This window comes from Coregonus clupeaformis, chromosome 7 (assembly GCF_020615455.1).
Source record: "Coregonus clupeaformis isolate EN_2021a chromosome 7, ASM2061545v1, whole genome shotgun sequence".
Classification (NCBI taxonomy): Eukaryota; Metazoa; Chordata; class Actinopteri; order Salmoniformes; family Salmonidae; genus Coregonus; species Coregonus clupeaformis.
This window is the reverse complement of record NC_059198.1, coordinates 40003199-40019431: the sequence shown is the minus strand read 5'-3', so window position 1 is coordinate 40019431 and position 16233 is coordinate 40003199. Positions and strand designations below refer to the sequence as shown.

At 42.5% G+C, this 16233-nt stretch overlaps 1 protein-coding gene across 1 annotated transcript in view; it reads right to left on the bottom strand.

Annotated features, from left to right (window-relative positions):
- Positions 1-10299, bottom strand: part of LOC121568676 (piezo-type mechanosensitive ion channel component 2) — a 184177-nt gene extending 173878 nt beyond the window's left edge. Inside the window, exon 1 of the mRNA XM_041879080.1 lies at positions 10236-10299. Within this exon, the coding sequence (XP_041735014.1) occupies positions 10236-10299 (64 nt within the window). The remainder of the gene's footprint in view (positions 1-10235) is intronic.
- Positions 10300-16233: the final 5934 nt, after the last annotated feature.

Here is a 16233-nt window from a genome sequence, read left to right as displayed (position 1 = left end):
GAGAGAGAGAGAGAGAGAGAGAGAGAGAGAGAGAGAGAGAGAGAGAGAGAGAGAGAGAGAGAGAGAGAGAGAGAGAGAGAGAGAGAGACAGAGAGAGAGAGAGAGAGAGAGAGAGAGAGAGAGAGAGAGAGAGAGAGAGAGAGAGAGAGAGAGAGAGCTCCAGGGAACTACAGAGTGATAAAACCACATCTTATTTTCACAATGGGCCAAAAGCTGTTTTACTGGTAATGGCATAAACTTTTGAGGCGCGTTAACGTAGATGAAACTTTAACCAACTGACCAGAAATTGAATAATAATCACAAATGTATACCCCACATTTGTTTATATATATTTCTCACTAGGTATTTCACACCATGTCCAGACAAATGTTTGCTTCTGCTTGGGCCATAATGTACAGTGCCTTCAGAAATTACTCATACCCCTTGACTAATTCCACATTTTGTTGTGTTACAGCCTGAATTCAAAATGAATAAAATAGATTTTTTTTGTCACCCATCTACACACAATACCCCATAATGACAAAGTGAAAACATGTTTTTAGAAATGTTTGTAAATTTAATGAAAATGAAATACAGATAGATTCATTTAGTATTCACACCCCTTAGTCAATACATGTTAGAATCACCTTTGGCAGCGATTACAGCTGTGACTCTTTCTGGGTAAGTCTCTAAGAACTTTCCACACCTGGACTGTACAATATTTGCCCATTATTCTTTTCAAAATTCTTCAAGCTCTGTCAGATTGGTTGCTGATCATTGCTAAACAAACATTTTCAAGTCTTGCCATAGATTTTCAAGCAGATTTAAGTCAAAACTGTAACTTGGCCACTCAGGAACCTTCACTGACTTCTTGGTAAGCAACTCCAGTGTAGATTTGGCCTTGTGTTTTAACTCCCCAGTCCTTAACAATTAAAAGCAAACCTATAACATGACGCAGCCACCTCTATGCTTGAAAATATGCAGAGTGGTACTCAGTAACGTGTTGTATTGGATTTGCCCCAAACAATACACTTTGTATTCAGGACAAAAATATAATTGTATTTAATTCCCACATTTTCTGCAGTATTACTTTAGTGCCTTGTTGCAAACAGGATGCATGTTTTCGAATATTTTTATTCTGTCAATTATGTTAGTACTGTGGAGTAAACTACAATGTTGTTGATCCATCCTCAGTTTTCACCTATCACAGCCATTAAACTCTGTAACTGTTATAAAGTCACCATTGGCCTCATGGTGAAATCCCTGAGTGGTTTCCTTCCTCTCCGGCAACTGAGTTAGGAAGGATGCCTGTTCATTTGTAGTTACTGGGTGTATTGATACACCATCCAAAGTGTAATTTATAACTTCACCATGCTCAAATGGATATTCAATGCATCTACCAATAGGTGCCCTTCTTTGCTAGGCATTGGAAAACCTCCCTGGTTTTTGTGGTTGAATCTGTGTTTGAAATTCACTGCTCAACTGAGGGACCTTACAGATAATTATTGTATATGTGGGGTACATAGAATAGGTAGTCATTCAAAAATCATGTTAAACACTCCTGAACTTATTTAGGCTTGTCATAACAAAGGAGTTGAATACTTATTGACTCAAGACATTTCAGCTTTTCATTTGTAATTAATTTGTACAATTTTCAAAAAACATAATTCCACTTTGACATTATGGGGTATTGTGTGAAGGTCAGTGACAAAAAAAATCTACATGTATTCCATTTTAAATTCAGGCAGTAACACAACAAAACGTGGAAGAAGTCAAGGGGTAAATACTTTATGAAGGCACTGTATGACCCAGTTATATCAGCCTAACTAACAGATAACAGACAATTCAGACTCAACAAGGAACATTTGGTGTACAGGACAGATGTATAGAGACCATATACGTACATCTATCTCAAAAGCACGTCGGCCTGAAACCACTGAGTAACTAAGAGTACTAGAATGATGAGAGAGAGAGAAAAAGAGAGAGATATGTTTTACTGATACGAAAGAGGAGAGAAAGAGATATATGTTTTTGGGGCAGCACACACGCAAATCCCAGCCTCATTAAAATGCTCATCTTCTCAGCCTAATCTAGGGGAGATGCTGGGTAACTCAGCTCAAATGGCAGCTGCCACGATCATTTAGCAGAGCAAATGAGGCTTCCAGAAGTTTCAGTTGGTTTCCAGGGCAGAGAAGAGGCGTGCGTGGCAAGACTAAGGGACAGCTTAGTTATCTGGAAAGCCCCATGTATAAACACTGGCCCTCTCCTCTCCAGCCATGCACGGCTTCATTTACCCATTTAGCTCATTGACCGGCGCAGCTCTCTATAAACTTTATAGTCTATGTATACATCCTGGGGACCCGTGCAAAAGAAACATGTTTTTCCAAAGAAAAAACAGCATAAAAAGCTTAAATAAAAGCTAAACAAAAATGGTTGATGATCACCAGTGTGCTGTGAGGGGACATTGAGGGGGCAGTAGGCTATGTCTGGAACCTGAAATAGCCCTCAGGTATAATGTCTTCTTTTGTTTACATATTACTCTCACTGGTTGAGATGTATAGTTAGAAAAAGCTATCACTCTACTTGGTCTAAATGTTAATGGTTTCTTATATTCTATCATTTGTTAAGAAGGGCAAATACCGTCACTATCATTTCAAGTGAGACAGACAAGATACAAATAACCCTTCAAGAAGCTGTTTCATGAGGTGATAAGAAGACCACCATCTCAAATAAAACATCTATTAGTCACATGCTTTGTAAACAACAGGTGTGGACTAACAGGGAAATGCTTACGGGCCCTTCCCAACAATGCAGAGAAAGAAAATAGAGAAATAATTGAAAAGTAAAACACATAATAATGAAAGTAATAATAGATACAGAATGAGTAACGATAACTTGGCTATATACAAGGGGTACCAGTACCGAGTCAATGTGCAGGGGTACGAGGTAATTGAGGTAGATATGTACAGTACATACAGTGCATTCAGAAAGTATTCAGACCCCTTGACTTGTTACGTTAGAGACTTATTCTAAAATGGATGAAAATGTTTTATTCCCCCCTCATCCATCTACACCGAATATCCCATAATGACAATGCAAAAACAGGTTTTTAGAAATCTTTGCACATTTAGCAAAAAATAAAAACATAAGTATTCAGACTCTTTATTCAGTACTTTGTTGAAGCACCTTTGGAAGCAATTACAGCCTCGAGAATTCTTGGGTATGCCGCTCCAATCTTGGCACACCTGTATTTGGGGAGTTTCTCACATTGTTCTCTGCAGATCCTCTCAAGCTCTGTTAGGTTCGCTGCACAGCTATTTTCAGGTTTCTCCAGAGATGTTCGATCGGGTTCAAGTCCGGGCTCTGGCTGGGCCACTCAAGAACATTCAGAGACTTGTACCGAAGCCACTCCTGCGTTGTCTTGGCTGTGTGCTTAGGGTCGTTGTCCTGTTGGAAGGTGAACCTTTGCCCCAGTCTGAGGTCCTGAGCGCTCTGGAGCAGGTTTTCATCAAGGATCTCTCTGTACTTTGCGCCGTTCATCTTTCCCTCGATCCTGACTAGTCTCCCAGTCCCTGCCGCTGAAAAACATCCCCACAACATGTTGCTGCCACCACCATGCTTCACCGTTGGGAGGGGGCCAGGTTTCCTCCAGACGTGACGCTTAGCATTCAGACCAAAGTGTTCAATTTTGGTTTCATCAGACCAGAGAATCTTGTTTCTCATGGTCTGAGAGTCCTTTAGGTGCTTTTTGTCAAACTCCAAGTGGGCTGTCACGTGCCTTTTACTGAGGAGTGGCTTCCGTCTGGTCACTCTACCATAAAGGCCTGATTGGTGTAGTGCTGCAGAGATGGTTATCCTTCTGGAAGGTTCTCCCATCTCCACAGAGGAACTCTAGCGCTCTGTCAGAGTGACCATCATGATTGAGTGTAGTCTGGCCCAGGAGTGTGAAGGTGAACGGAAAGGCTCTGGAGCAACGAACAGCCCTTGCTGTCTCTGCCAGGCCGGTTCCCCTCTCTCCACTGGGGTTCTCTGCCTCTAACCCTGTTACAGGGGCTGAGTCACTGGCTTGCTGGTGCTCTTTCATGCCGTCCCTAGGAGGGGTGCGTCACTTGAGTGGGTTGAGTTACTGACGTGATCTTCCTGTCTGGGTTGGCGCCCCCCTTGGTTTGTGCTGTGGTGGAGACCTCTGTGGGCTATACTCGGCCTTGTCTCAGGATTGTAAGTTGGTGGTTGAGGATATCCCTCTGGTGGTGCGGGGGCTGTGCTTTGGCAGAGTGGGTGGGGTTATATCCTTCCTGTTTGGCCCTGTCCGGGGTTTCTTCGGATGGGGCCACAGTGTCTCCGGACCGCTCCTGTCTCAGCCTCCAGTATTTATGCTGCAGTAGTTTATGTGTCGGGGGGCTGGGGTTAGTTGGTTATACCTGGAGTACTTCTCCTGTCTTATCCAGTGTCCTGTGTGAATTTAAGTATGCTCTCTCTAATTCTCTCGTTCTCTCTTTCTCTCTGAGAACCTGAGCCCTAGGACCATACGTCAGGACTACCGGGCATGCTGACACCTTGCTGTCCCCAGTCCGCCTGGCCTTGCTGCTATTCCAGTTTCAACTGTTCTGCCTGCGGTTACGAAACCCCTACCTGTCCCAGACCTGCTGTTTTCAACTCTTAATGATCGGCTATGAAAAGCCAACTGAGAGACCTGAGCCCTAGGACCATACGTCGGGACTACCGGCCGTGGTGACTCCTTGCTGTCCCCAGTCCGCCTGGCCTTGCTGCTATTCCAGTTTCAACTGTTCTGCCTGCGGTTATGGAACCCCTACCTGTCCCAGACCTGCTGTTTTCAACTCTTAATGATCGGCTATGAAAAGCCAACTGAGATTTATTCCTGATTATTATTTGACCATGCTTGTCACTTATGAACATTTTTGAACATCTTGGCATGGTTCTGTTATAATCTCCACCCGGCACAGCCAGAAGAGGACTGGCCACCCCTCATAGCCTGGTTCCTCTCTAGGTTTCTTCCTAGGTTTTGGCTTTTCTAGGGAGTTTTTCCTAGCCACCGTGCTTCTACACCTGCATTACTAGCTGTTTGGGGTTTTAGGCTGGGTTTCTGTACAGCACTTCGAGATATTAGCTGATGTAAGAAGGGCTATATAAAATAAAATTGATTGAAAATTGATTGATTGATCAGGTTCTTGGTCACCTCCCTGACCAAGGCCCTTCTCCCCTGATTGCTCAATTTGGCTGAGCGGACAGCTCTAGGAAGAGTCTTGGTGGTTCCAAACTTCTTCCATTTAAGAATGATGGAGGCCACTGTGTTCTTGGGGACCTTCAATGCTGCAGATATTTTTTGGTACCCTTCCCCAGATCTGTGCCTCGACACAATCCTGTCTCGGAGCTCTACGGATAATTCCTTCGATCTCATGGGTTGGTTTTTGCTCTGTCAACTGTGGGACCTTATATAGACAGGTGTGTGCCTTTCCAAATCATGTCCAATCAATTGAATTTACCACAGGTGGACTCCAATCAAGTTGTAGAAATATCTCAAGGATGATCAATGGAAACAGGATGCACCTGAGCTCAATTCTCATAGCAAAGGGTCTGAATACTTATGTAAATAACCTGTTTTTGCTTTGTCATTATGGGGTATTGTGTGTTGATTGATGAAAATATTTAATCAATTTTAGAATAAGGCTGTAACGTAACACAATGTGGAAAAAGTAAAGGGGTCTGAATATTTTCCGGATGCACTGTATAATTAGGAATAAAGTGACAGGTAGTAAACAGTAGCAGCAGCGTATGTGATGAGTCCAAAAAGTGAGTGCAAAAAGAGTCAATGCAGATAGTCCGGATAGCTATTTGGTTAACTATTTAACTAACTGCGGTAGCAGAGAGAACAGTCTATGACTTGGGTGGCTGGAGTCTTTGACCATTTTTAGGGCCTTCCTCTGACACCGCCTGGTATACAGGTCCTGGATGGCAGGGAGCTTGGCTCAGTGATGTACTGGGCCATCCACACTACCCTCTGTATCACTTTGCGGTCAGATGCCAAGCAGTTGCCATATCAAGCGGTGATGCAGCCAGTCAAGATGCTCTCAATGGTGCAGCTGTAGAACTTTTTGAGGATCTAAGAGCTCATGCCAAATCTTTTCAGCCTCCTGAGGGGGAGAGGTGTTGTCGTGCCCTCTTCACAACTGTCTTGGTGTATTTGGACCATGATAGTTTGTTAGATCCTTAGTGATGTGGACACCAAGGAACTTAAAGCTCTCGACCCGCTCCACTACAGCCCTGTTGATGTTGATGGGGGCGTGCTCGGCCCTCCGTTTCCTGTAGTCCACGATCAGCTCCTTTGTCTTGCTGATGTTGAGGGAGAGGTTGTTATCCTGGCACCACACGGCCAGGTCTCTGACCTCTTCCCAATAGGCTGTATCATCGTCGTCGGTGATCAGGCCTACCACCGTCGTGTCGTCTGCAAGCTTAATGATGGTGTTGGAGTCGTGCGCAGCCACGCAGTTGTAGTTGAACAGGGAGTACAGGAGGGGACTAGGTACGCACCCCTGAGGGGCCCCCGTGTTGCGGTTCAGTGTGGCAAATGTGTTGTTGCCTACCCTCACTACCTGGGGACGTCACGTTAAGAAGTCCAGGATCCAGTTGCAGAGGAAGGTGTTCAGTCCCAGGGTCCTTAGCTTAGTGATGAGCTTGGAGGGCACTATGGTGTTGAATGCTGAGCTGTATTCAATGAACAGCATTCTCACATAGGTGTTCCTTTTGTCAAAGTGGGAAAGGGCAGTGTGGAGTGCAATAGCGATTGCGTCATCTGTGGATATGTCTCGCCCTGCCTCTCTCTCTTTCTCTCTCTCTCTCTGTCTGTCTGTTTCGCGCTCTCTCTCCCTCTTCCTCAAACTGCACTTTGAAAAACACCGTTCAAAATGAGTCATCCAATGTAATCATACTCTACATCAACAGAATTAACGAAATAGTTTGGCTGCGTTCTTGTAGGTTTCCGACCAAATTTGCCCTCTCAGTGATTCCCAATGCTGCTGAATTTCTCTTACTGTGCCAAATTGGGCTTTTGTGTGCACTTTAGTTAAGAGGGTATAATTTGCCACAGAAGCCTCACAACTCTACAAAAACCCATCTAGAGAATAACTGATACAGCATCATTAGTGATAGAAGACTGTACACAGCCCATCTGAAATTAGCCCGCCCAACTACCTAATCCCTATATTGTTATTTATTTTGCTCATTTGCACCCCAATATCTCTATTTGCACATCATCTCTTGCACATCTATCATTCCAGTGTTAATACTAATTGTAATTATTTTGCACTATAGCCTATTTATTGCCTTACCTCCATAACTTGCTACATTTGCACACACTGTATATATATTTTCTGTTGTATTTTTGACTTTATGTTTTGTTTTACCCCATATGTAACTCTGTGTTGTTGTTTTTATCGCACTGCTTTGCTTTATCTTGGCCAGGTCGCAGTTGTAAATGAGAACTTGTTCTCAACTGGCTTACCTGGTTAAATAAAGGTGAAATAAAAAAATAAAAATAAAAATAAACACACACATGGTTACCAGTGCCGTTTCTAGGCATAAGCCACATAAGCGGCTGCTTAGGGCCCCGCGAAGTCAGGAAGTCAGTCGGGGTCTCAACTTAGTGTTAGTTAAGATAGTAGAATACACAACATGCTATTTAAAAATTTGGTAATGCATCAGCAGTTTTCCTATTGATATGTCAGTCAATTAGCACATGTCAGCTAACATTTTATAGATTGCTAGGTAAGTTAGTCTAGCCAGCGATCTAAACCTTATAGTAATCACGGCTGAATTACTGACCGGATACGCAGGGCACGTGCCCAGGGGCTCTGACCTCCAGGGAGCCCCCATTGGTTTGGTTAGTCACTCTCACTCAGATATCACATGAACATGGCATAAGTCATGGCAAAATGTGTAGAATTGCAGGAAATTAGCTTTAAAAACTCCAAAATGTTTATCTCCGTCGAGCTTAAAATGTTTTGCCAGTGACGTGGGGGGGCTCCAAAAATGCTAAAAATGTCCCTGATGGTGATACTTACAAAAATACAGAGATCTACATTTTTACCATCTGGCCGCCCAGCTTCGATAGGTCTGTATAAACAAGTATTCCAGATAAACCATGAGTCATAGAACGGACATGTCGCTGGACAATCACATTATCAGGGGACTCTGAAACTCTATCTGACAGCTCATCCTCCCGTTGAGTGTGGGCGCCTCATAAAAGAGACCGCACAGAGTCAGATAAAAGGACTGAAAAGGGAGGAAAAATAAGCAGCAAGAGAGAGGACTGGTAATATAACATCTTTCAAAGTTGGAAGTTCATCTGGTTTGAGAGGTGCTGATAGTCTCCCACACAAATCTTTATCACTGCCAACTAACTAACGATGAAGGAATGTGTTGGTGGCATACAAAAGGAAGACTCTCCTATGAGGTGATGCCATTGAGAATAAAAAGTTAAATGGTTTATGCTTTATTTGGTGGACATTTTGTGCTGTATTTGATGGACTCAGTCCATCCATGTCAAGCTAAACACACTTCCATTGTTTCATGTATAACAGATATTGGGGGTTTCAATGGTCAAAACCTCAGCAAGTTGCTCATTTCACATTAGTTTGCACTGCTTTGAAAAGGAATAACTGCTCATATAATAATAATGTCCTCAGCTGTCATAGTTTGCCAACCCTACAGTATTTAGTATATAAACACACGATGTTGATGCTGATAAAATATGTCAAATGATATCTTACATTTTCTTCAACTCTGAGACTGATTCCCTAGGCAGTGTGCGCCTGGTAAAGTTCATCCAAACATTGTGACCAATCATTTACAGTAACAGGCGTCTGGTCCAATATCTCACCAATCTGATCCTTAGAAATTGAATTTGTTTATATAAATGTTTACCACACATCCTTAACATCACATCAATAGTGTTATAAAACCTACACAGCCTTTGACTAGTGATTTGAGGTATCAAAACATGCATTTGCTCGGTTCCTGTGGTTTCGTTTTAAAGCAAGATTATTCCCCATACTGCAAGAACAGGAACAATTATTGTGTAGTGAGAATATTCTGATTACAAATCCATAGGAAGTGAAACACAGACAAGGACAACCTGACCACAGTGTCCTGCTAGACAATATATTGATATGTTCCATGGCCCTGCCGGCCACCCCATCCACAGGGTTTAATTTAGCAAAGCAAATAGGGTTAAGTGCCTTGCCCAAGGGCACATCGACAGATGTTTCACCTAGGGGACTCTGGGATTCGAAGCAGCAACCTTTCGATTACTGGCCAAACGATCTTAATCGCTAGGATACCTGCCGCCCCGTTTCCACTAGGAACGACCCAACCACAGCTGCCAAGAGAACACTCCAATTTTCAAAGAGTCAAAGGAGATTTAGAAAAACATTAAGGAGCATTTTTGAAAAAACAAAAAACAAAGAAATCATACCATACATTGAAAACGTTAAAGAGAATCACACTGTCAGACACAATCCATCAAAGTCACATCTAATATAATCTCTAAAACACAAATATTTCAATATCTGAGCATAAAACCTTTTTAAAAAAACGTCAAAAAAGTGTTTTATGCTCAGATGCGCAGACATGACTCAAATAGCCTATTTTATAGTCAGAGCTTTTCTACCTCTGAAGTTATTAGAAAATATATGCTTTTCATAATGGCTTCTTAACAGGGTATATAGCCTCCAACACGTTATTCCAAAATGCAAAACAGTCTATTTAATTTATTTTAATGAATCTAAACAACAAAAACACAGTTTTAGCCGCATCTTTTTATTACTTCAAATTAGTTCATATTGGCACTTTATTGGTCAGGTTAATGTATATTTCTATCGAGTGTTCAATGATTAAGACATTTTTATTACTTGCATCAAGTTTAGGTGAGTTATTGTTTTGTTAGTTGTTGCAACGTTGCATAACTGTCTCTTATGAAGGATACATTGTTAGCTCAGTAATAATAGCCAATTGCTTGTTTTATTTTCTAAGTGTTTATGCTATTACCAAATGTAGCCAATGGACTGATTTAGAAAGTTTCCAATTCAATATGGTCAGTTCCAAATAAACAAACCAATAACTTTTTGATATACTTAAATAATATGTCTAGTTTATTCCATATATTTATTGGATTGTCAATTATCAATGCAGGTGCAATTTTATCAATAGGCTATATAAACCCGCTTTGCGCAACGACTTACCTGCAGCGAGACAAACTGGCAGCAGCAGCCTGAAGATCAGTCCGCACACAACCTGGGAAGCCATTCCTTAGGATTTATACAATATAAACAGACAGCTATCTTATTGTGATACGCTGCTATCTGGCATTAGGGAATCTCAATGCACCCGTCCAGCTCTCTCCAAAGTCCAGGTGAGATGGCATTGTCCCGTTGGTGTCCAAGTCCAAAACAGCGTTTTTGATAAGCCATAGCCAACAGCCGAGAAAAGTTTAGGCTCGGCAGCTTCCTCTGCCCTTAGTTTCGACACCCCACATCCAAGACCCCAAACATCTGGGCCAGTAGGATAACAATCTTTACGCGGAGTAGCACACCATTTCTAAAGGGAAAAAAAGTGTGGTTGTAACAGATTATCAACAATGTTGCAGTTTATCCACACTAGGCTACCTGTTGATAACGGTTGTCTTAATTTTGGACGACGCTTATAGTAAATAAATAGCTCCCCAAATTCCAGGACCGTGCTTAAGACAGAAAACAATTATGAAAAACAGTCAACAAGTTGCAAATTCATAATCCCCGTCTTGGATAGTTAACGGAGTTTGTCAAGCGTCCGGTTTCTTTATTCTCCGTTAGTTTGGTAAGAGAAGACACTTGGAAGTGCTAAAAGCGTGACTATCATTTCCTTCGGAGTAGCCTTAACAGACATCGCGCACGCCCCAACTCCCGCACAGCTCTATGCTTTACCTCATTTGATTACACTTTTCTCCTCCTCAATGAAAACTTCACAAGACCACCCTGTAACTGACAAATGACTCCACCATTCAGCAGTCAGGCAAGAATTAGGGAATGATGCCTGGTTCCAATGAGGCGCGGGAGGTAGACGCAGGGCAGGGCAGGGCTGTGAGCGTGTAGCCTAGCCTAATATCTTGCTCGCCCCTCCCCTGAGAGAGCCGCAGGCGTGGCGACCGAATTCCAAGCCCTCCTCTGGGTCAGGTACCTCCAGCCCTCGCAGATTCCAAACTGGGTCGATTTTACGCGACTAACGGGAAAAGGGGAATAAGGGTTGAGCCTTGCAAAGGGACAGGTCATGGACGAGTAGTTCACTATTCTATTATTTGGTTATGATATACACAATCTATATAATATAACCATAGAAATAGAGCATGTACACACACACACACACCGACATTGCTCGTCCTAATATTTCTATATTTCGTAATTCCATTATTTTACTTTATCGATTCGTGCGTATTGTTAGATATTACTGCACGGTTTGAGCTAGGAACACAAGCGTTTCGCTACACCCGCAATAACATCTGCTAAACATGTGTATGCGACCAATACAATTTGATTTGATTTGATGTATATTATCTATGGTTATTGCATAGCAATATACTTTTCTCATTAATGTATTGTTAGGCCTACACTACTTGTGTAAAAATAGGCTAGATGAGGATTATATTAGGAATAGGCCTTTATGCATATGGTTATGATTTCGTACTTCACTTATTGTATAAAAATAAACAAATAAAACATGTAGGCCCTATGTAGGCTACACCTACTCGCAATAAATTATAGCCTAACCTATGGCTCAGCAACAGTAATCTAGGTGAGGTATTCATATGCTACAAAACAGTTAATGCAACGATTTGTTTGAGGTGGAGTACGGATATAGGTTGTTATAACGCATTTGCTTTGTGTTGTTACACAACCTAAAACAAATAGTGCAGTAGCAGGCCTGTTTTGGTTTTAGAAGAATAGGCTGCAATGAAAATCATGTATCGGCTACAACAGCGACATCTATCGGGCTTTGAGGGGTGCAACATGAGAGCCTTGGAGCCTTTCTAGTTGGGTCCTTGCAACAGTATCTGGGTTCCTTGGGACATCCCTACCTCATTGAATTTGCATTTTAAAATAGTTAACGATGAACAGTCATGAAATGTGATGATATTTGGATGAAACCAAATCAAAGTATGATGACCAAAGTATGAAAAATGATTGTTGCTTCTACATTGATCAAGTTTAATCATAAAGTTGCTGGTCAACCCCCATGTCAAACACTTGGATTCAGGAGGAGGAATTATTAAGGGGAAAGGGTGACATCACCCTAACTCTCATTTTAATACACCAATGTTAACATGATATTCTCTTACCTAATTTAATTAAATAAGTACTGCCTTGTAACCAACATCTGAGAAGGTGTGTTTGCAGAGGGGCGTGTTTTATATAGCTAGATAGTTACTCTACTGGTGCCAAAATTTGACTGTAGGGTTTCAGCAAATATAATAAAATATTTACCCTATTCATCTATGGCAAAGATACTTATATGTTTCCCCTTTCATCTGTGTCTGGTGTTAGCTAGTTACTGGCTAGCTAGGTCTTCAGCTAGCATGGAACAAAAGGGGGGAGGGGTCGTTCAAAACTCTGACGCAGTTGTCATGTCAACACATTCATCAGTGCTGCTGTGAACTGCATCACAAGAGACATGCTAAACGGGAGATGTATAAAAATATTTTTTGACATCATTGATGCAATTTCAATGTTGTTTGAGTTGCTTTGTGTATCACCAAATTTGCTTGAGATGATTTTCCTGCAACACTGCTCACCGCATCCAAGTTTCTTGACATAAGCATTTCAAAGAGCTGTCAGTCAAGGCGAGCTTATTAATATAAGCTCCCTGCCCACTGAGCCTGTCTTTTCAAACTTCCTGGTAGGTAGCCTTGAGAGAAAAAGTACTTTTTCTAAACTTTTGAGCATTTCTATCCCCAGAAAATATTACAGGTGATATTTTAGTCACTCAAAAGGCTATTTTACATGAGAATCAGAAAGACTGTTCTGGACCTTTTAAGGTAAGGGTTAAGTAAGGGTTATGGTTATGGTTAAGAGTAAGGCAGGGCTCTCCAACCCTGTTCTTGGAGAGCTACCGTCCTGTAGGTTTTCGCTCCAACCCTAATCTAGCGCACCTGATTCTAATAATAAGATGGTTGATAAACTGAATCAGGTTAGTTATAACTGGGGGTGGAGCGAAAACCTACAGGAGGGTAGCTCTCCAGGAACAGGGTTGGAGAGCCCTGGGGTAAGGGTTAAGGTTAGGGTTTAGGGTAGGGTCATCACAAGGATTCGAGATAGCACTAACCTTTCTACCTGTCACTGTCAACTGAGAGATTCTCTTTTCAGTAGGCCTATAGGCCTATCCAGTTGTACATAGTGTTTTGAAATCTCTATCAATTGTATTTTCTTGGAACGTAATTTGGTGAGAGAACAGGGGTTGTTAGTAGCATAGTCTAATGTTGCTTTTAATAAAGGATATGGCCTTTATATGGCTAAGCGATGCTACCACTTCTTGACCATCTAAAACAGTGGAATGTCATACAGCTTGTGAGAGCAGGGCCGGCCCTAGGTTTTTGGTGGCCCCCCACCTCACGAGTAACACATTTTAGTGGTACATGTCTTGACGGTGGAGAGAAAACAATGAAGTTTTGAAGTACATTTCCTGCAATTCTATTCATTTTGCGATGGGGCGTAGAGAAAATGTTGTGGTTTTAAAGCACATTTTCTGCAATTCTACACATTTTGCCATTGGTGGAGAGACACAGGTGGAGAGAAAATGTTGCAGTTTTTAAAACTCATTTCATGCTCATTTTTCCGTGGGGCAGAGAGAAACATTTATAGTTTTAAAGCTAATTTCCTGCAATTCTACACATTATGCCATGACTTACGCCATGTTCATATGATATATGAGTGAGAGTTACTAACAAAATCAATGGGGGCCCACTGGAGGTGAGGGCCCCTGGGCACATGCCCTGCGTGCCTGGTCAGTAATTCGGCCATGATTGCTACAAGGTGTAGATAGCTGGCCAGACTAACTTACCAATTTTAACATATATACACTGAACAAAAACATAAAGTAAAGTGTTGATCCCATGTTTCATGAGCTGAAATAAAAGATCCCAGACATTTTCCATACGCACAAAAAAGCTTATTTCTCTCCAATTTTGTGCACAAATTTGTTTACTTCCCTCTTAGTGAGCATTTCTCCTTTGCCAAGATAATACATCCACCTGACAGGTGTAGCATATCAATAAGCTGATTAAATAGCATGGTCATTAAACAGGTGCAGCTTGTGCTGGGGACAAAAAAAGGCCACTCTAAAATGTGCAGTTTTGTCACACAACACAAAGCCACAGATGTCTCAAGTTTTGAGGGAACGTGCAATTGGCATTCTGACTGCAGGAATGTCCACCAGAGCTGAATGTTAATTTCTCTACCAACGTCGTTTTAGAGAATTTGGCAGTACGTACAACCAGTCTCAAAACTGCAGACCACATGTAACCACGCCAGCCCAGGACCTCCACCTCCGGCTTCTTCACCTACAGGATCATCTGAGACCAGCCACTCGGACAGCTGAGGAAACTGTGGGTTCTCACAACTAAATAATTTCTGCACAAACTGTCAGAAACCGTCTAAGGGAAGCTCATCTGCGTGCTGGTCATCCTCACCAGGGTCTTGACCTGACTGCAGTTCGGCGTCATAACCGACTTCAGTGGGAAAATGCTCACCTTCGATGGCCACTGGCACGCTGGAGAAGTGTGCTCTTCACGGGTAAATCCCAGTTTCAACTGTACAGTGCAGATGGCAGACAGTGTGTATGGCGTCGTGTGGGCGAGCGGTTTGCTGATGTCAACGTTGTGAACAGAGTGCCCCATGGTGGCGTTGGGGTTATGGTATGGTCAGGCATAAGCTATGGACAACAAACACAATTGCATTTTATCGATGGCAATTTGAATGCACAGAGATACCGTGACGAGATCCTGAGGCCCATTGTCGTGCCATTTAACCGCCGCCATCACCTCATGTTTCAGAATGATAATGCACGGCCCCATGTCGCAAGGATCTGTACATAATTTCTGGAAGCTGAAAATGTCCCAGTTCTTTCATGGCCTGCATACTAACCAGACATGTCACTCATTAAGCATGTTTGGGATGCTCTGGATTGACGTGTATGACAGTATGTTCCAGTTCCCACCAATATCCAGCAACTTCGCATTGCCATTGAAGAGGACTGGGACAACATTCCACAGGCCACAATCAATAGCCGGATCAACTCCATGTGAAGGAGATTTGTCGCACTGCATGAGGCAAATGGTGGTCACACCAGATACTGATTGGTTTTCTGATCCACACCCCTAATTTCTTTTTAAAGATATCTGTGCCCAACAGATGCATATTTGTATTCCCAGTCATGTGGAATCCATAGATTAGGGCCTAATACATTAATTTCAATTGACTGATTTCCTTTTATGAACGGTAAAATCTTTGAAATTATTGCATGTTGCGTTTATATCTTTGTCATGGGCTAGTTGATTGACTGTCAGTGACTGACAATACAAGAGAAAAACTACTGATGCACTATCAAATTTCGAACTTGCACCCTCCCGAGTGGCGCAGTGGTCTAAGGCACTGCATTGCAGTGCTAGCTGTGCCACTAGAGATCCTGGTTCGAATCCAGGCTCTGTCGTAGCCGGCCGTGACCGGGAGACCCATGGGGCGGTGCGCAATTGGCCCGGCGTCGTCCAGGGTAGGGGAGGGAATGGCCGGCAGGGATGTTGGTAGAGTATGGCGTTTGCAACGCCAGGGTTGTGGGTTCGATTCCCACGGGGGGCCAGTATGAAAAAAATATATAATGTATGCACTCACTAACTGTAAGTCGCTCTGGATAAGAGCGTCTGCTAAATGACTAAAATGTAAAAATGTGTATTCTACTATTTTAACTCTCAACAGTAAAATGAGACCCCGACTTGAGTTCCTTATGTCTCTTATGCCTAGGGCCGACCCTGTGTGAGAGGCCATGTGATTGTTAAGTGAATGAGATATGGCCATCAACACAAGGACAAGGTATCACACCAGGCCAGTAAAAAACATAACCAACATAACCAAAGAGCTAGCTACTGTATAACCAAAGGACACATACGTAGATCCATAGTTGTACAGGCATACCAATAAATAATTGTTTCCCAGTTTT